This window comes from Eschrichtius robustus, chromosome 8 (genome assembly GCF_028021215.1).
Source record: "Eschrichtius robustus isolate mEscRob2 chromosome 8, mEscRob2.pri, whole genome shotgun sequence".
NCBI lineage: Eukaryota > Metazoa > Chordata > Mammalia > Artiodactyla > Eschrichtiidae > Eschrichtius > Eschrichtius robustus.
Genome location: NC_090831.1, coordinates 85,472,115 through 85,493,065, shown reverse-complemented (window position 1 = coordinate 85,493,065; position 20,951 = coordinate 85,472,115). Strand labels below are relative to the sequence as shown.

Sequence of the window (20,951 nt, the reverse complement as noted above, 5' to 3'; positions counted from 1 at the left end):
CAATTGGTGTTTTTATTAGTTTCTTGTCACAGCTTGGGTATTTTTCAACAGCACTTCCTAATCTCTGTTACTTGGTTGGGTTTATTTATGGCCATGTATTCTTTGGGAGGAAGTTATCAACCACCCTGATTGATGTTTTTGCCACTCTTCCATTCCCTAACTGCCTGAAGTTTAGTTGCTGTTCTTACTGCTCATTCTGAGCTACACTAGAAATAACCAGTGCCTTCCTAATTGCTTTTGCAATGTTTGTTATCCTTGACTCTACAGTTTTTGACACCCTACCTCTCTTGCCCTGAGTAGCATTGTACTGACTGGCTTGTTCTTATTTCTCTGATGAATGTTTCTCAACGTTCTGTCATTCTTTTTTCTTCTAATCGAACTCTACCTCAGGTTGGTCATTGGGATTCTGGGTGGGTTTCTTTTAGTCTCCCTCAGATAACTTACTTGGCTTTAACACATGTCATTTTGTAGATAATTCACAGTCTACTGCATTAATGCCTGACCTTCAAAGTTCCAGTTGTATTAAATACTTAACTGATTATTGTATTACTTGCATTTGACTCAGCTGCTCACACCTCAAATATATCTAAAATTTAACTCACCTTTTTTGCAAGATTAACTGTTTTCCTTGACCTTATAATTTTTCTCTCAATGGTTAACAATATTTTTTTTCAGGTACTTACTTGAAAATAAACAGATAGCTTTGATTCTTTCCCTGTCTACTTCCTACTCTAGTCTATTCCGTACGTTCAGAAAATCACCGGATCTTGTTGGTTTTTTGTAAAAGCTTTTGTATCCATTTCTGCCACCCTAGCTCAGGTGGTTCTTACTTCTAATCTAGATTATTGCAGTAGCCTCAGAACCCTTTTTCCTGTCTCCAGCCTTTGGCTCAGGTGGTTCTTACTTCTAATCTAGATTATTGCAGTAGCCTCAGAACCCTTTTTCCTGTCTCCAGCCTTTGGCTCAGGTGGTTCTTACTTCTAATCTAGATTATTGCAGTAGCCTCAGAACCCTTTTTCCTATCTCCAGCCTTTGGCCCTTGAGGTCTGTCAGTACAAAATATTCATCCTAGAATACATTTTATTATGCTAATAAATCCATGCTGAAAACCCTTCAGTGAACCCTTCTTCACTATCTACAATAAAAAGCTCAGACTCGTATGTCTCTGTGTGTGTGTGTGTGTGTGTGTGGTTTTTTTTGGGGGGGCCATGCTGAGGGGCTTGCAGATCTTACCCCAACCAGGGATTTGAACTCGGGCCTCGGCAGTGAAAGCACTGGGTCCTAACCACTGGACTGCCAGGGAATTCCCTCCTATATCTCATTTTAAAATCCCTCTGTGGGACTTCCCTGGTGGTCCAGTAGTTAAGACTCTGTGCTGTCCATGCAAGGGGCGCCAGTTTAATCCCTGGTCGGGGAACTGAGAATCTCACATGCTGCGCGGCCAAAAAAAAAGCCCTCTGTGATCTGACTGCCATTCATCTTTCCGATGTTTTGCATGAGCCCTTATGTTCAGCAATGTCACTGGGAAAAACAGTTCTTATATTCTACCCTGACTCACTATTTTATCCATTTTAAAGCCTTTCTCATCTTCTTGTCCTTGAGGTTGCCCAGGCTAGTTCTTGTGCTACCCACTTATGATCACTATAGGCATTTCTGTACATGCAACAATATTCTTTGTTTTTTATACCTCTTCCATGTATATGGGCATTTTACTTTGTATTCTCCACAACACTAATTGCCTTTCCAGCATATTTTCCTGCATGTAATTTTTAGGAAACTGTTCTGCATATTTTTAGGAAATCATTTGAGTAAATGAAAATTTTAACGGCTTCATTGAGATCAAATTTACACACAATTAAATGAATTTTAGTATATTTAAAGGGCTGTACAACCATCATTACAATTTAATTTGAAACATTTCCATCACTTTGTGCCCATTTACAGTCACTCACTGTTCTTACCCACAGTCCTAGGTAACCACTAATCTCCCTTCTGCCTCTATATATTTGCTTTGGGGGGACATTTCATATAAATGGAATCATACAGTATGTGGTCTTTTGTATCTGCCTTTTTTCACTGAGCATAATGATTTTGAGGTTTGTGTTGTAGTACATATAATAGAGTTCCTTTTTATTGCTGAATTCCTGTATGACTATAAGGATTAAATTAATTTTGATGTTATCACTCAGAATGGCACAGTGGAATAGCTTGGTATATCTTTGGCACTGGATTATAATTTTCTATTGTCTCCCTTGAAAGCTTTCCCTATAAGTTGTCCATCAGCAAATACCCTAAATAAACATCCCATGTTGTCTAGTTTTTCTTTTTAGCCTTACATTTGTTTTCCCCATCTCTACTATAGGGCCATGTTCATGAGTGGACTAAGTGAAAGCAAACAGACACACATACACCTGAGGAATGTGGATTCAGCCACCTTACAGATAATAATAACGTACGCATACACGGGTAACCTGGCAATAAATGACGGCACTGTAGAACAACTTTATGAAACAGCTTGCTTCCTGCAGGTAAGCAGTTTTTTTGGTGTCTTATAGCTATGTAATTTTATTGCAGATTTTAGAAGGTAAAAGTTTTCTTCTCTTTTTCAGATATGTAAGGGAAAAACAATAGGATTTGATCAGCTAATAAACTTAGTTTTATGATGGGAACTTGACTAAAAAGATAGGTGAAAATTTCATATTAGTTTCATATTCTGCCTAATATACCACAGGATTTAGATTCCAAGTAAAAGAAATTTTTAACAGCATTTGTTAAGTTTAAGTGCTTCAGTTTTTTGGCTAAAAGCTTAGATGTGCTAATTTTTTGATGGTATTTTCACAGAAAATGTCAAGATTCTTATGGAAGTTATCAAACATAAATGTTTATAATAGGCTTGAGACCTTACTGAGCTATTAAGGAGAATTATTTAAACTAAAACAAAAAGTGATGATTGATATATTTACATATGATAAACTATTTCACTGTTTCCCCTTCAACTTTTTTTCTTTTTTGGCCGTGCCGCGTGGCTTGCGGGATCTTAATTCCCCGACCAGGGATGGAACCTGGGGCCCCTGCAGTATAAGTGCAGAATCTTAACCACTGAACCACCAGGGAATGCCCCCCTTCAACATTTCTTTTAATTTTAAGAGGAATATAAAAATGTTTTCCTCATTTTCTCCAAAGGGAGAAACTTTAAACTAAAGGTTAAATTCTGGGAGCACAGTTCATGATACCTAGTAGGTACTTGATAAATGTGTGCTGAATAAATGTGAATGACGCCAGTCGAATGCCAGTTTCTGGGTGTAACTCTGGGAACCAGAACTCAGTCTGTCCATGCCTTAAGTATCTGTCTTCCTTTTTAGTTCTGTATTCTTTCCCCCACCCTGCCCATAAATTGTGCAGTGTCCTTCTATACCTATAACTCTGGGGACACGGAAGCCATGGTAGCTTCCTGGTGCTTTAGAATGGAAGACATTCACATCCTAAACCCAAACCTAAAAGGGAGAAATACCTACTGTAAGAACTGTATTTCTTCCATAGCTTACATGTTTTCATTACCTCTTTTAATTTTTCAGCAATTCTAAAAGCACGTTTTTTTATAATTGCTAAAAAATTGAGGAATTTTAAGAAATTTGGATTCCAGAACACTGTTATTATAGTGATACCTTTCCTTATAATTTTTTCTATCATGTTAATGAAACCTATAGGCATGTGCTTGGCCAAATGCAAAACAGGACTCTGCCTCTGGGAGTAAGTTGCCCTGGCAAGCCCGGGAATGTGGCATTTTATGACTACCAACATGGCTTTTACTATTAGCCACATGAAATTATGTTTTTATATGCCAGATTCTGTACTAATGCTTTATATAGGTTCTCATCTAATCCTTAAAATAATCACTTGTAAGGAAGGATTTCCCCATCTTATACAGGAGAAAGCTGAGGCTTAGAGAAGTAAAGCTACTTGTCTGATATTGTACAAGTGTTGACTGGCCAATCCAGGTTTTGAATCCAAGCAGCCTGACTTCTTATCACAAACTGCTTCTAGTCAATCACTGTGACGTTGAATAAGTATAGTAGGTAGCACTTCTGACTCAACTGAGATCTACTGTTTCTTAAGAAGCAACAAATCTAGGAAAGTTAGAGTGGCTAAGATGGGTCGTTTAAATGTAGGTAATTTGTAATTGCACATGAATATATTCTTTTGATTGGTTATCCTACTGCTCCACGTAAGAAAGGCGAATAATAACTACTGTTAGGCATTGTGTATGATTTTCTGCTTCTATATGACTGTCTTGTCCATGTTGAGAAAAGCAGATTCCAGCTTCTCAACAGTAATCATTTCCTATACTGATTTACATTGTTTTCATTTGGTTCTCTCAATTACATGTTTTGCTAGGCTTTAAAAAATACATAACTTATGCATGAATTAATTTCTTTCCCTTTCCCTTTAAGGCTGTTTAGGTTTTTAAGAGCCTATTTAATGTTATACTACTGACTCCTAAATAGGGCAGTTAAGTAGGCCACTGGACAGGAAGACGAAATGCAAAACTATGCATAGTCTTCTAATTTTATTATCACTGAAAGACATTATCTCTTAGCCCAAACGTGTATCTAAAAATAAAAACTACAGTATAGGGATCTGATTAATATACCTGTGTGTTACATAAAAATAAAATTTGTCTAGCCTGCCTTTATCAGCCTTTTTTTTTTTTTTTTCCATTTTAGGTAGAAGATGTGTTACAACGTTGTCGAGAATATTTAATTAAAAAGATAAACGCAGAGAACTGTGTGCGATTGTTGAGTTTTGCTGATCTGTTCAGTTGTGAGGAATTAAAACAAAGTGCTAAAAGGATGGTGGAGCACAAGTTCACTGCTGTGTATCACCAGGAAGCTTTTATGCAGCTGTCACATGACTTACTGATAGACATTCTCAGTAGTGACAATTTGAACGTAGAAAAGGAAGAGACAGTTCGTGAGGCTGCTATGCTGTGGCTAGAGTACAACACAGAATCACGATCCCAGTATTTGTCTTCAGTTCTTAGCCAAATCAGAATTGATGCACTTTCAGAAGTAACACAGAGAGCTTGGTTTCAAGGTCTGCCACCCAATGATAAGTCTGTAGTTGTTCAAGGTCTGTATAAGTCCATGCCCAAGTTTTTCAAACCAAGACTTGGAATGACTAAAGAAGAGATGATGATTTTCATTGAAGCATCTTCAGAAAATCCTTGTAGTCTTTACTCTTCTGTCTGTTACAGCCCCCAAGCAGAAAAAGTTTACAAGCTATGCAGCCCACCAGCTGATTTACATAAGGTTGGGACCGTTGTAACTCCCGATAATGACATCTATATAGCAGGTGGTCAAGTTCCTCTGAAAAACACAAAAACGAATCACAGTAAAACAAGCAAACTTCAAACTGCCTTTAGAACTGTGAATTGCTTTTACTGGTTTGATGCACAGCAAAATACCTGGTTTCCAAAGACCCCGATGCTTTTTGTCCGCGTAAAGCCATCTTTGGTTTGCTGTGAAGGCTATATCTATGCAATTGGAGGAGACAGTGTAGGTGGAGAACTTAACCGGAGGACCGTAGAAAGATATGACACTGAGAAAGATGAATGGACAATGGTAAGCCCTTTGCCTTGTGCTTGGCAGTGGAGTGCAGCAGTTGTGGTTCATGACTGCATTTATGTGATGACACTGAACCTCATGTATTGTTATTTTCCAAGGTCTGATTCATGGGTAGAAATGGCCATGAGACAGACTAGCAGGTCTTTTGCTTCAGCTGCAGCTTTCGGTGATAAAATTTTCTATATTGGAGGGTTGCACATTGCTACCAATTCTGGCATAAGACTCCCCTCTGGCACTGTAGATGGGTCTTCAGTAACTGTGGAAATCTATGATGTGAATAAAAATGAGTGGAAAATGGCAGCCAACATCCCTGCTAAGAGGTACTCAGATCCCTGTGTTAGAGCTGTTGTGATCTCAAATTCTCTGTGTGTGTTTATGCGAGAAACCCACTTAAATGAAAGAGCTAAATATGTCACTTACCAGTATGATCTGGAACTTGACCGGTGGTCTCTGCGGCAGCATATATCTGAACGTGTACTGTGGGACTTAGGGAGAGATTTTCGATGCACTGTGGGGAAACTTTATCCATCCTGCCTTGAAGAATCTCCATGGAAGCCACCAACTTATCTTTTTTCACCGGATGGAACAGAGGAGTTTGAACTGGATGGAGAAATGGTTGCACTACCATCTGTATAGTCAGGAGTTCAGGGAGTGCACGCCTGATCTATTTGCTTTGTCATTTTCTTTGCTAAATGAGAGAGGCTATGAAAGGACTGAATATGAGTACATAAAAATCTATCTTTGATAAATTTTATTTTTATGCCCTACTTAATATTTGCATCAGTATAATATATATCGGTGAGTCTTAAGAAAGATATGCTTCCATAATATGAAATAGATTATCCAATAATTGAGAAACTTTTATGTGTATCATGAGAGCATAAAAATCTGGATTATCTAACATTGTTAGCCCTGTGTATGTACAGTTCCAAAAGTTCTCTTATTAAAGTAGTTTTCCTGTTCCTAGTGTGGTATATCGCAAATTATGCTGAGGTTATTTTATTATATGTATTTCATTCCTGTGCTTCTGTTCTGAAGTCCTGGAATAGTTTTTTCGGTGTAGTTAATTGAGCTGCACTTAACACTAATGTCCATGTTGGTATAGAAATGTTGTCTAAATCCTATAGTTGAGGAAGATCTTCCATTTTATGGTATTGCACAGGGAAAGTATGACTGCAGGATCAGTCTAACTATTAGGTGCATGTAGTCTCTCACTAACTTATACTTGTCTATCTAGAATACAGGTCTTCCAATCAGCTGGTCATTTACCAGGTGTGGACTTAAGTTGCTGGGCTTGCAATATGAATTGCTAGTCCCTCATTGTGCGGGTCTGTGTGGAGCTTTAATCAGTAAATGCCTCCACTTTCTGTATTACATTAACATTGGCTCATGCATATAACTACCTGCTGCTGTTGTATTTCTCCATCTTAAGATTTAGAGTGGGTTAACCAGGTCATTACATCTTAATTTAATAACAAACATTACTGTAGAGTGATTGTGTATAGATATTCGTTAGCTGTCAGGGTGTGTTTTTTTTTAACCTGTTGTGTGTGGGGGGTAGGATTAGAAAGGTGAACTGTTCAGGAATTCTCTGCACTAGTGGTGCAGAAGAGCAGATAACTAGTGCTGCTCTGGCATTAATCCCAGGAACCACTAGCAGTAGCGGGGTGCCGCCAATCTAACATGAGCACAGGTGCTTCATGACAAACATTACTAGCATGTTCAACTGCATAATGTTCTGGCACTGTATTTTGAATGACATTAATTTATTAAATAAATTGTATATATTCAATATCTGTTTTTCTTTTGTGATGGGAATTGTGTGCTTCTAGTTTTAGTTTTACGGGGTCAGCTTAGTTTGTTACAGGTGATTTCTTCAGAATTTTGTTGATTATATGATATTTGTCTGATTTGAGCCTTACTGTAGGAACACAAATTACCTAAAAAGTAAGAGGGAAACCAGAGCCTAATGTTAAAAAAAAAAAAAGATTTTTAGTTATTTGAATGGGCCTTGTCCTCTTTCACATATGGTTTTTTCTGCCTCACTCTTCCCCTTAGACTGGTTAGCTCTCAGGTGATTATACATCCTAGTTTGTGCCTGTTTTCCCTTTCACTTTGAAAAGTGTCCCTGTTTGGATAGTAAATGATATGGTAACCCTGGTTGAATTCAGTTTACACTTCAGGTAACTTCCTCCAACTGGCTTAAAAAAAAAATTCTATTGATACTACCATGAGTACCCTTTGTTTAAATCTCAACTGTGGGACTTCCCTGGTGGTCCAGTGGTTAAGACTCTGTGCTCCCAATGCAGGGGGGCCTGGGTTCCATCCCTGGTCAGGGAACTAGATCCTGCATGCTGCAACGAAAAAAAAAAAAGATCCTGCAAGCCACAACTAAGATCCAGTGCAGCCAAATAAATAAATAAATAAATTTTAAAAATTTTTGGAAAAAAAAAAATAAATCTCAATTGTACCCCATATTACCTAATACTCATTAAACTATCTTATACTTATCGATTGTTTTCACCACTGCTGTGAGGGCAAGGGCTTGTGTCTACCCTATTTCTGCATCTTAGCACAGGATGCCTGGCACATAGTAGGCACGCAATAAAACCTGTATAAAGGCATGCATAGGTCACAAGGGGAATTTGAATTACAGTAAATCATTCACACCACTATTTCGGAATTGTAGTAATTACTGGAGTATCTGACAGTATGGAAAAGGATTTGTCAGTAGATTAACATCAAATGAGCTGGCATTAAAAACACAAACTTTAAAAACACAAACTTTCCGGGGCTTCCCTGGTGGCGCAGTGGTTAAGAATCCACCTGCCAATGCAGGGGACACGGGTTCAGTCGCTGGTCTGGGAAGATCTGACATGCTGCGGAGCAATTAAGCCCGTGCGCCACAACTACTGAGCCTGCGCTCTAGAGCCTGCGAGCCACAACTACTGAGCCTGCGCTCTAGAGCCTGCGAGCCACAGCTACTGAAGCCTGCAAGCCACAACTACTGAAGCCCGCGAGCCACAACTACTGAAGCCCGTGCGTCTAGAGCCCGTGCTCTGCAACAGGAGAAGCCACCACAATGAGAAGCCCGTGCACCGCAACGAAGAGTAGCCCCCACTCACCACAACTAGAGAAAGACTGCGCACAGCAACGAAGACCCAACGCAGCCAAAAACAAAGAAATTAAAATTAAAACACAAACTTTCCAAAACAAACAACAAAAAACCCCACAAACTTTCAACAATATAAAAAGGATTTAACCAAGTGGGGTTTATCTCAGGAATGAAAGGTTGGTTTAACATCTGAAAATCACATAATATAACATATTAACAGAATAAAGGAGAGAAATCATATCATTTCAGTAGACACAAAAATTATTTGACAAAATCCAAGGACCATTTGTGATACATATATATATATATATATATATATTCATAGAAGTACTAGAAGAAACATGGATTAATTCCTCTATAATGAGGGAGTAGGGAAAACTTTCCTAATAATAGCTCAAATTCCAGAAGTAATAAGACAAAATGTAATTTCACATACAAAAAAATAAAACTTTGGTATTGAGTAAGACACCTAGGCAAGACACCATAGGCAAAGTAAGAAGACAAAAAACAGGAAAAAAAATTTCAAGTGCTAGTATCTCTAATATCTTTAAAGAGCTTTTAAAAATAAAAAGGCCAAGAACTCTATAAGAAATTGAGCTTCTGAGGTGAAAAATAAACCATATAAAATATGCTAAGAGAAATACACAATAAAACCAACACTGAGATACTATTTATCATGTATTAAATTGGCAAAAATCCAAGAGTTTGAATACTGTTGGTGGAGAAACAAGCACACCCATACATTCCTGATAGTCCTACAAAATACTATGGTAGCTGTGGGAGATTTGACAATACTGGTAAAATAATCCTTTGATCACAATCCTATATCTAGCGATCTCTCCCAAAGATAAACTGGCAAAAATATTTTTTAAATGTATGCACAGGTCTGTTATTCCTTACATCAGTATTTGTAATAGCAAAAAGACCAGAAACAACACAAAATCCATCAGCAATTGGTTAAATCAGCATTGGTTAAATAATGTCAGATCCATAAAGTAGATCTCCAGAATATATCATTAAAGGGCAAAGTGGAGAAAAGTGTGTATATACAGTAAAATGTACATTATTTACAAAATTTGCTATGTGTTTAAGGTAAAAAGATAAATATAAACATTTTTAAATGGTTAACTAGAGGGAAAGGAAAAGAACAGTATGAGGGATAAAAATAGAAGTCTTCTTTGAACATACCTTGTTTTATAAATTTGACTTTGGAATTATGTAAATATTTTACATAATTATAAAGCAAAATTAAAATTAAAGATTTTAAGATGAAGCAAAAGAATCTAGATTAGTATATGGGGGTGGCATAACCCCACAAAAAGGAAGTTTCAATCAACTTAAAACAGTAATTTGTGCATCCCTAGTGGAATAAACCCTAAGGAAAAAAAAAAAAGGAAAAAAAACCTTTAACTTTTTTTAGTCACATTATTAGTGGTAGTGTTGGTATTAGTATTCTAAGACTACTGTGTGTGTACTGTGGTTAAAGCAAATGAGTAATAATCTTACCTGTTATTACTAGAATCTTCTTAGAACTGGAATTCCCTGCAGAGGAGAAAGGAAGAGTAGAAGAGGATAAGTAAAACCCTGAGTTTGCAGGGTTTTATAAATAAAACCCTATACAAATTCACAATACATTTTATTTAAAAAAAAAAGATTTTCTCCTTTCTATTGAACAGGCCTCAAAACAATCACCAATCCTATGGCAGTGAGCATCCTAGCCCGTGGATGGTAGTCTTGAAATAATACTTCCCACTAAAGGAAACAAAGATTCTTGACAAAAAAAAAAAAAGGCTAATTCCAGATGTGAGACAAGAAATGTACAAAGGAGGCTATAAGTTAGAGAGAAGATGGCAGAGTAGAAGGACTTGAGCTCACCTCTCATGAAAAACACCAAAATCACAACTAACTGCTGAACAACCACCAACAAAAAAGACTCGAACTTACCAAAAATGATAGTCTACATCCAAAGACAAGAAGAAGCCACAATGAGATGGTAGGAGGGGCGCTTTCATGATATAATCAAATCCCATACCTGCCAGGTGGGCGACCCACAACCTGGAAAATAATTATATTGCAGACAGAGGTTCTCCCACAAGAGGGCAAGTTCTGAGCCCCATGTCAGCCTTCTCAGCCTGGGGGTCTTGCATCAGGAGGAGGAGCCCCCAGAGCATTTGGCTTTGAAGGCCAGCAGGGCTTGAGTGCCTGAGCTCCACAGGACTGGGTGAAACAGAGACTCCACTCTTAGAGGACACACACAAGGTTTCACATGCACTGGGAGCTTGGGCCAGACCTACCTGTGGGTCTTGGAGGGTCTCCTGGGGAAGGCAGAGGTCAGCTGTGGCACATGGTGGGGGCAAGGACACTGGTGGTGGAGGCCCCAGTGAATATTCATTGGCATGAGCTCTCCTGGAGGTCACCAGTTTGGTACTGAGACCTGGCCCCATCCAACAGCCTGCAGGCTCCAGTGCTGGGACACCTCAGGCCAAACAACCAACTGGGTGGGAACACAGCCCCACCCATCAGCAGACAGGCTGCCTAAAGTAGTCCTGATCCCACAGCTGCCTCTACACATATCCCTTGACACGGCCCTACCCACAAGAGGGACAGGACACCCAGCTCCATGCACCAGTGGGCAGGGAGTCCCTCCCACTGGTCCCTCCCACCAGGACACTTGCACAGGCCCTGGACCAACCTCACCCACCAGGGGGCAGACACCAGAAGCTAGAAGAGCTACAACCTGCAGCCTGAGGAACAGAGGCCACAAACACAGAAAGTTAGACAAAAAGAGTCGGCAGAGAAATACGTTGCAGACAAAGGAACAAGATAAAACTCCAAAAGACCAACTAAATGAAGTGGAGATAGGCAATCTTCCTGAAAAAGAATTCAGAGTAATGATAGTAAAGATGACCCAAGGTCTCAGAAAAAGAATGGAGGCATAGACCAAGAAGATACATGAAATGTTTTACAAAGAGCTAGAAGATTTAAAGAACAAACAAACAGATGAACAATACAATAACTGAAATGAAATATACACAAGAAGGAGTTAATAGAATAAATGAGGTAGAAGAACGAATAAGTGAGCTGGAAGACAGATTGGTGGAAATCACTGCTGTGGAACAGAAGAAAAAAGAATGAAAAGAAATGAGGACAGTCTAAGAGATCTCTGGGACAACATCAAATGCACCCACGTTTGCATTGTAGGGGTCCCAGAAGGAGAAGAGAGAGAAAACGGGCCTGAGAAAATATTCGAAGAGATAATAGCCGAAAACTTCCCTAACATGGGAAAAGAAACACTCAAGTCCAGGAAGCGCAGACAGTCCCACACAGGATAAAACCAAGGAGGAACACATCAAGACACATATTAATCAAATGCACAAAAATTAAAAACAAAGAGAAAATATTAAAAGGAACAAGAGAAAAGCAGCAAATAACATACAAGGGAATCCCCAAGAGGTTATCAGCTGATTTCTCAGCAGAAACTCTGCAGGTCAGAAGGTAGTGGCATGACATATTTAAAGAGAAGAAAGAGAAAAACCTACAACCAAGAATATTCTACCCAGCAAGGCTCTTGTTCAGAGTTGATGGACAAGTCAAAAGCTTTACAGGCAACCAAAAGCTAAGAGAATTCAGCATGACCAGACCAGCTTTGCAACAAATGCTAAAGGAACTTTTCTAGATGGAAAAGAAAGGCCACAGCTAGAAACAAGAAAATTATGAATGGGAAAGCTCACCAGTAAAGGCAAACATACAGCAAAGTAGGAAATAATCCACACACAAATATGATATCAAAACCAGCAACTGTGAGAAAAGGAGAGTACAAATGCAGGATATTGGAAATGCATTTGAAATTAAGAGACTAGCAACTTAACATAATCTTGTATATATATAGACTGCTATATCAAAACCTCATGGTAACCACAAACCAAAAATCCACAATACATACACACACACACAAAAGAAAAAGTAATCCAAACACAACACTAAAGATAGCCATCAAATCACAAGAGAAGAGAACAAAAGAGGAAGGGAAGAAAAAAGACCTACAAAAACAAATCCATAACAATTAACAAAATGGCAATGGGAACATAATATCAATAATTACCTTAAATGTAACAGATTAAATACTCCAATCAAGTCATAGACTGGCTGAATGGATACAAAAAGAGGACCTGTATACATGCTGTCTACAAGAGACCCATTTCAGATATAGGGACAAACACAGACAAAGTGAGGGGATGGAAAAATGTATTCCATGCAAATGGAAATCAAAAGAAAGCTGGAGTAGTAATACCCATATCAGACAAAATAGACTTTAAAATAAAGATTGTTACAAGAGACAAAGAAGGACACTCCATAATGATCAAGGGATCAATCCCTTGAAGAAGATATAACAATTGTAAACATATATGCACCCAACGGACTTCCCTGGTGGCGCAGTGGTTGACAGTCCACCTGCCAATTCAGGGGACACGGGTTCGAGACCTGGTCCGGGAAGATTCCACATGCTGCGGAGCAACTAAGCCCGTGCACCAAAACTACTGAGCCTGTGCTCTAGAGCCCGCAAGCCACAACTACTGAGCCCATGTGCCACAGCTACTGAAGCCCACGCACCTAGAGCCCGTGCTCCGCAATGAGAAGCCACTGCAATGAGAAGCCCACACACCACAACAAAGAGTAGCCCCCGCTCGCTGCAACTAGAGAAAAGCCTGGGTGCAGCAATGAAGACCCAATGCAGCCAAAAATAAACAAATTAATTAATTAAAAAATATATATATATATATATATATGCACCCAACATAGGAGAACCTCAATATATAAGGCAAATGCTAACAGCCATAAAAGGAAAAAATCGACAGTAACACAATAACAGTGGGGGACTTTAACACCCCACTTTCATCAATGGACAGATCATCCAGACAGAAAATCACTAAGGAAACACAGGCCTTAAATGACACATTAGACCAGATGGACTTAATTGATAATTATAGAACATTCCATCCCAAAGCAGCAGAATACACATTTTTCTCAAGTACACATGGAACATTCTCCAGGACAGATCACATGCTGCACCACAAAGCAAGCCTCGGTAAATTTACAAAAATTGAAATCATATCAAGCATCTTTTCCGACCACTATGCGCTATGAGATTAGAAATCAATTACAAGAATAAAACTGTAAAAAACACAAACACATGGAGGCTAAACAATATGTTACTAATCAACCAATGGATCACAGAAGAAATCAAAAAGGTAATCAAAAAATACCTAGAGACAAATGAAAATGAAAACACAGTGAGCCAACACCTATGGGATGCAGCAAGGGCAGTCCTCAGAGGGAATTTTATAGCAATACAATCATACCTCAGGAAACAAGAAACATCTCAAATTAACAACCTAAAATTACACCTAAAGCAACTAGAGAAAGAAGAACAAACAAAAACCAAAGTTAGTAGAAGGAAAGAAATCATAAAGATCAGAGCAGAAATAAATGAAATAGAGACAAAGAAAAATATAGAAAACATCAATAAACGAAAAGCTGGTTCTTTGAAAAGATAAACAAAATTGATAAACCTTTAGCCAGAGGCATCAAGAAAAAAGGGAGAGATCTGAAATCAATAAAATTAAAAATAAAGAAGATACAACTGACACCACAGATATACAAAGGATCATAAGAAACTACTACAAGCAACAATATGCCAGTAAAATGGACAACCTAGAGGAAATGGACAAATTCTTAGAAACATATAACCTTCCAAACCTGAACCAGGAAGAAATAGAAAATATGAATAGACCAATCACAAGTACTGAAATTGAAACTGTGATTTAAAAACCTCCAACAAACAAAAGTCCAAGACCAGATGGCTTCACAGACGAATTCTATCAAACATTTAGAAAAGAGTTAACACCTATCCTTCTGAAACTATTCTTAAAAACTGCAGAGGAAGGAACACTCCCAAACTCATTCTATGAGGCCACCATCACCCTGATTACAAAATGAGACAAAGATACCACAAAAAAAGAAAATTATAGGCCAATGAACATAGATACAAAAATCCTCAACAAAATACTAGCAAACAGAATCCAACAACACATTAAAAGGATCATACAGCATGATCAAGTGGGATTTATCCCAGGGATGCAAAGGTTTTTTAATATCTGCATATCATTCAGTGTGATGCAAAATTTTTTTTTTCAAAAAGTCTTTTAATTGTTCAAAATAGCACAAAATGACATCGCAGTATGGTAATATTGAGTCACAGGGGTTACTCTACAATAGATGAAGAGGCTTACTGTTTCCAGAAATGAGAGATCAAAGGGTGCTTGGGAATAGGGATGGGGGAAAACAATGGGACCAGGCAGTGGGCTCCAAGGTGACTAAACGTGACGTTTTCCACACATTAACAAATTGAAGAATAAAAAACATATGATCATCTCAATAGATGCAGAACAAGCTTTTGATAAAATTCAACACCGATTTATGATCAAAACTCTCCAGAAAGTGGGCATAGAGGGAACCTACCTCAACATAATAAAGGCCATATATGACAAGCTCACAGCTAACATCATACTCCCAATGGTGAAAAGTTGAAAGCATTTTCTCTAAGATCAGGAGCAAGACCAGTATGTCCATTCTTGCCACTCTTATTCAACATAGTTCTGGAAGTCCTAGCCATGGCAATCAGAGAAGAAAAAGAAAGAAAAGGAATACAAATTGGAAAAGAAGAAGTAAAACTGTCACTGTTTGCAGATGACAAGATACTATACACAGAAAATCCTAAAGATGCTGCCAGAAAACTACTAGAGCTCATCAATGAATTTGGTAAAGTTGCAGGATACAAAATTAATACACAGAAATCTCTCACATTTCTTTTTTTTTTTTTAACATTTATTTATTTATTTATTTATTTGGCTGCACCAGGTCTTAGTTGTAGGACGCGGGATCTTCATTGCAGCACCCAGGATGTTCACTGCAGTGTGTGGGCTCTTTTAGTTGCGGCATGTGGGCTCTTTTAGTTGCAGCATGCAGGATCTAGTTCCCTGACCAGGGATTGAACCCAGGCCCCATGCATTGGGAGCACAGAGTCTTAACCGCTGGACCACCAGGGGAGTCCCTCTTGCATTTCTATACACTAACAACGAAAGATAAGAAAGAGAAATTAAGGAAACAATCCCATTTACCATCACAAAGAATGAAATACTTAGGAATAAACCTACCTAAGGAAGCAAAAAACCTGTACTCGAAAACTATGAGACGCTGATAAAAGCAATCGAAGATGATACAAACAGATGGAAAGATATACCATGTTCTTGGATTGGAAGAATCAATACTGTCAAAATGACTATACTACCCAAGGTAATCTAGATTCAATGCAATCCTTATCAAATACCAATGGCATTTTTCAGTAGAACAAAAAATTTTTAATTTGTACGGAATCACAAAAGACCCTGAATAGCCAAAGCAATCCTAAGAAAGAAAAACAGAACTGGAGGAATCAGGCTCCCTGACTTCAGACTATACTACAAAGCTACAGTAATAAAAACAGTATGGTATTGTCACAAAAAGAGAAATATATAGCTCAATGGGATAGGACAGAAAGCCCAGAAATAAACTCATGTACCTATGGTCAATCTATGACAAAGGAGGCAAGAATATACAATGGAGAAAAGACAATCATTTCAATAAGTGGTGCTGGGAAAACTGGACAGCTACATGTAAAAGAATGAAACTAGAACATTCTCTAACACCATACACAAAAATAAACTCAAAATGGATTAAAGACTTAAATATAAGACCGAATACTATTTAAAACTGTTAGAGGAAAACATAGGGCACTCTTTGACATAAATTGCAGCAATATCTTTTTGGATCCACTTCCTAGAGTAATGAAAATAAAAACAAAAATAAACAAATGGGACCTAATTAAACTTAAAAGCTTCTGCACAGCAAAGGAAACTATAAATAAAATGAAAAGACAATCCTCAGAATGGGAGAAAATATTTGCAAACAATGCAACCAACAAGGGATTAATCTCCAAAATATACAAACAGCTCAATATCAAAAAAAAACCCAATCAAAAAAATGGACAGAAGATCTAAATAGACATTTCTCCAAAGAAGACATACAGATGGCCAAAATCACATGACAAGATGCTCAACATCCCTAATTATTAGAGAAATGCAAATCAAATCTACAGTGAGGTATCACCTCACACCGATCAGAATGGCCATCATCAAAAAGTCTACAAACAATAAATGCTGGAGAGGGTGTGGAGAAAAGGGAACCCTCCTACACTGTTGGTGGGAATGTAAATTGGTACAACCACTATGGAGAACAGCATAGGGGTTCCTTAAAAAACTAAAAATAGAACTAGCATATGATCCAGCAATCCCTCTCCTGGGCATATATCTGGAGTAAACCATAATTACAAAAGATACATGCACCCCAATGTTTCATTGCAGCACTATTTACAATAGCCAAGACATGGAAGCAACCTAAATGTCCATCAACACAGGAATGGATAAACAAGATGTGATACACACAGACACACACACACACACACACACACACACACAATGGAATATTACTCAGCCATAAAAAAGAATGAAATAATGCCATTTGCAGCAACATGAACGGACCTAGAGATTATCATACTAAGTGAAGTCAGTCAGACAGAGAAAGACAAATATCATATCATGTCACTTACATGTGGAATCTAAACAAATGATACAAATGAACTTATTTACAAAACAAAAACAGACCTACAGACTTCAAAAACAAACTTATGGTTACCAAAGGGGAAAGGTGGGAGGGGAGAGGGATAAATTAGGAGTTTGGGATTAACATATACACACTACTATAAATAAAATAGATAAATCAACAAGGACCTTCTGTATAGCACAGGGAACTTTACTCAATATTCTGTAATAACCTATATGGGAAAAGAATCTGAAAAAGAATGGAAATATGTATATGTATAACTGAATCACTTTTCTGTACACCTGAAACTAACACAACATTGTAAATCAACTATACTCCAATATAAAATAAAAATTAAACTTAAAAAAGAATAACTTCAATTGCAAAAAAAAAAAAAGGAGAAATGTACAAAGGAACCTAGAATATCTTATTATACCAGATATAAAGAAAGCTATCAAAGACTATTAGAGTCACGTTAAATGACTCTGGAGCCCACTAGTCAACAAGAACCATTGAGCAGGCCTGACTACTGCTCCATGGGATGGGAGACACCTGGGACGCTTGACTGCTGGACCCACAAGGACAGCAGGGACTGTAACCACCATTCAAACCTCCTCGTCAATCGCACAGTGTGGGCAAACCCCTGGTCCCAGGAATACGGCCTGGTGGGCCACAGGGGCCTGACGCCCAAGGGCAAGTGTGCAAGAGCTAACTGCAAACGTGTGTTCCACTGTGACTCAGCATCGAGGCTCCCTAGAATCAGTTCTCAGGTCTGGCTGTGTAGAGACAGATGAGGCCACAAAAAATTAAAAATGAACCAAAAAACCACTGAGCAGAGAGAGGGCGGTATGAGCAACAATAAGAATAAAAACTCCAACAACAGGAAGACATATTAGGCTAATGATTTGTTGAAAATTAAAGCTTCTGAATTATAACACATTTCCCTTTCACATTTTTTTGACCCAGACAAATACCACGTTTATTTCACAAACACTGGGAAGATGGGTTGGAGGCAGAGGTGGGACACGGGTGCAAAGGTGCACACAGTCATCAGCAGCCCACTCGCCACACTGAGGGTCCAGCCAGGCAGTGCCTCCAAGTCCAGAGGCAGCAGAAGTGAGTGCAGGGAGGGCCCTGAACACCAAGCCCCCTGAAAGCCTAAGGGGCACAGCTCCAGCTGTCCCGGGAAAAACTACAAATAAACAAGAGTGGGGGGTGGCCCCACCCACACAGATCATCTAATCACCCATCTTCACTCTGGAGGTCTGAAGGATTGCAACGATGACCCCAAAGAGGCCAATGGCGCTGCCAAAGATCTCCACGATGAGAATCTTTACAAAGAGGCTGGGGTTCTGCACATCAGCCAAGGTGGCTCCACTGCCCACGACACCCACACAGACTCCACAGAAGAGGTTAGACAGGCCCAGTGTGAGGCCAGCCCCAAACATGGAGTAGCCTGCATGGTAGTTTTTTGTTGTTGTTTTTGTTTTTAATTTATTTAATTTATTTTTATTTTTGGCTGCATTGGGTCTTTGTTGCTGTGCGCAGGCTTTCTCTAGTTGGGGCAAGCAGGGGCTACTCTTTGTTTTTTTGGTACGCTGGCTTCTCACCGTGGTGCCTTCTCTTGTTGCGGAGCACGGGCTCTAGGAGCGTGGGCTTCAGTAGTTGTGGCTCACGGGCTGTAGAGCGCAGGCTCAGTTGTTGTGGCACATGGGCTTAGTTGCTCCACAGCATGTGGGATCTTCCCGGGCCAGGGCTTGAACTCATGTCCCCTAGCATTGGCAGGTAGATTCTTTACCACTGTGCCACCAGGGAAGCCCCCTGCATGGTAGTTTTGATGGCCAACGGCCTTGGGGTCAGTAGCACTGCAAGGCTCAGCCATGTTGCTAATGACAATCGCCATGATGGTGCCGTAGATGGCCACAGCCTCACAGAAGACGATGCTGATCAGGTTCTTGGTCTTAATCCTGGGTGCCTTCACCCCTTCCCCAGTGATGTAGATGCCCCATGCTGCCCCAACCACAGACAGGGAGATAGCTAGGCCAATGCCCAGGTTTGACCACATGACAGGGGAAGTCTCCGTCAGGAACCATGCCACATCAAAGCGGGAGCCCAAGTCAAAAATGGTGTAGCAGATTCCCACGACGAGCAGGCAGGCCCTGAAGGCCACGAAGACCCCGGAGTAGAGCAGCACTAGCCCCATCCTGGCGGCAACGACGCCATGGGGGGGCAGGAGCTCAAACCGCGTCCCTGCATCCGCTATCCACCCTGCAGCCTGTGGGCCCACCCTGCAGGGTCACCTCCCCTTTCATTTTTATTGTGATTCCTTTTCCCTGTTATTTTTCATTGTACCAGTAACATTATTTTTAGAGGAAAAACACTGAAATACAAACATTAATATATGTATTTGAAAGTCGATATTTTCCCAATACTAAGCACATGTTGTATCATATATTTTCCATGTTGAAAATATTCTTCTCTCTGTGGGAGAGTACCAGCTGTTTAGTGGTATGCAAAGGAACTTATTTTACCCTTAATCCACTGAATCTCCTAGGGGATACCACTGTAAAATATGTCAATGGTTTTTTTTTTTCCTGGAAATGGTCTACTAAATAATCTCTTTATTGTCTTCAGAAATTAAAACATTAGCATGAAAAATTTCAAAATTTCTTAATTATTTTTATTGGGGAAAAGTGTACTCATTAGAATATATGGAATATTAAACCCTAAATAAGAGGACTTTATATCAAAAGAAATATCATTAATCATCTAACGAATGTCAAAAATTCTATTTGTGTTCCTGCCAAAATACAGAAACTTATTTTTAAAAATTGAACTATTACTTTCTTTGTGTGTGTGTGTAATTCAGATTTTATTGCTTATTATATCATTCCATACAATTTTAAGTAAACAGACTTTGAGAAAATATACTGGGAATATTAAACAGATGATGGCAATATTGATGAAAATGTTCCAGTGTTTTACATAAGGTAGTATAAGAGGCACCACTGCCACCATCACCCTCTGAAATTTGTATGTTTCACATAAAAAGAGTAAAATAGTTCATTGGCATTTAACTAGCATTATTCTTTGTAATTTATGCACCAAGATACACCTAAACAACTGCAGAATCTTCAGAGCAAAACAAAGCATTTTCTTTCACTAGCAGATATAGCAGTTTCAGTTTCTTTAAAAAACAAGCAAACATGGGCTTCCTGGTGGTGCGGTGGTTAAGAATCTGCCTGCCAATGCCGGGGACACAGGTTCGAGCCCTGGTCCGGGAAGATCCCACATGCCGCAGAGCAACTAAGCCTGTGTGCCACAACTACTGAGCCTGTGTTCTAGAGCCTGTGAGCCACAGCTACTGAGCCCGCGAGCCACAACTACTGAAGCCCGCGCGCCTAGAGCCCATGCTCCACAACAAGAGAAGCCACCACAGTGAGAAGCCCGCACACCGCAACGAAGAGTAGCCCCCGCTCGCCGCAACTAGAGAAGGCCCACACGCAGTAACAAAG

The 20,951-nt window shown here is 39.2% G+C and overlaps 3 protein-coding genes and 1 non-coding gene across 10 annotated transcripts in view; 1 reads left to right on the top strand and 3 right to left on the bottom strand.

Annotated features, from left to right (window-relative positions):
• Positions 1–7,416, top strand: part of KBTBD2 (kelch repeat and BTB domain containing 2) — a 41,529-nt gene extending 34,113 nt beyond the window's left edge. For all 7 annotated transcript variants that reach the window (XM_068549273.1, XM_068549270.1, XM_068549269.1 and 4 more), the window contains exons 3-4: positions 2,363–2,528; positions 4,725–7,416. In XM_068549273.1, coding sequence (XP_068405374.1) covers positions 2,363–2,528; positions 4,725–6,260 — 1,702 coding nt within the window. In that variant the 3' untranslated portion in view covers positions 6,261–7,416. The remainder of the gene's footprint in view (positions 1–2,362; positions 2,529–4,724) is intronic.
• TRNAI-UAU (transfer RNA isoleucine (anticodon UAU)) lies at positions 3,042–3,114 on the bottom strand. Its single transcript has one exon. It is a non-coding gene; the product is annotated as a tRNA-Ile (tRNA).
• Positions 7,417–10,245: 2,829 nt separating the features above from the next.
• The window catches only part of AVL9 (AVL9 cell migration associated), an 86,052-nt gene continuing 75,346 nt past the window's right edge, over positions 10,246–20,951 (bottom strand). Inside the window, exon 19 of the transcript XR_011074700.1 lies at positions 10,246–10,281. The gene's annotated coding sequence lies outside the window, so the exon portion shown is untranslated. The remainder of the gene's footprint in view (positions 10,282–20,951) is intronic.
• Positions 18,666–19,623, bottom strand: LOC137768507 (V-type proton ATPase 21 kDa proteolipid subunit c''-like). Its single transcript, XM_068550042.1, has 2 exons — positions 19,246–19,623; positions 18,666–18,892 (listed from the first exon to the last, which is right to left on the bottom strand). The coding sequence occupies exons 1-2, from the start codon at positions 19,499–19,501 to the stop codon at positions 18,675–18,677; spliced, it is 474 nt and encodes a 157-aa protein (XP_068406143.1). The 5' UTR covers positions 19,502–19,623; the 3' UTR covers positions 18,666–18,674.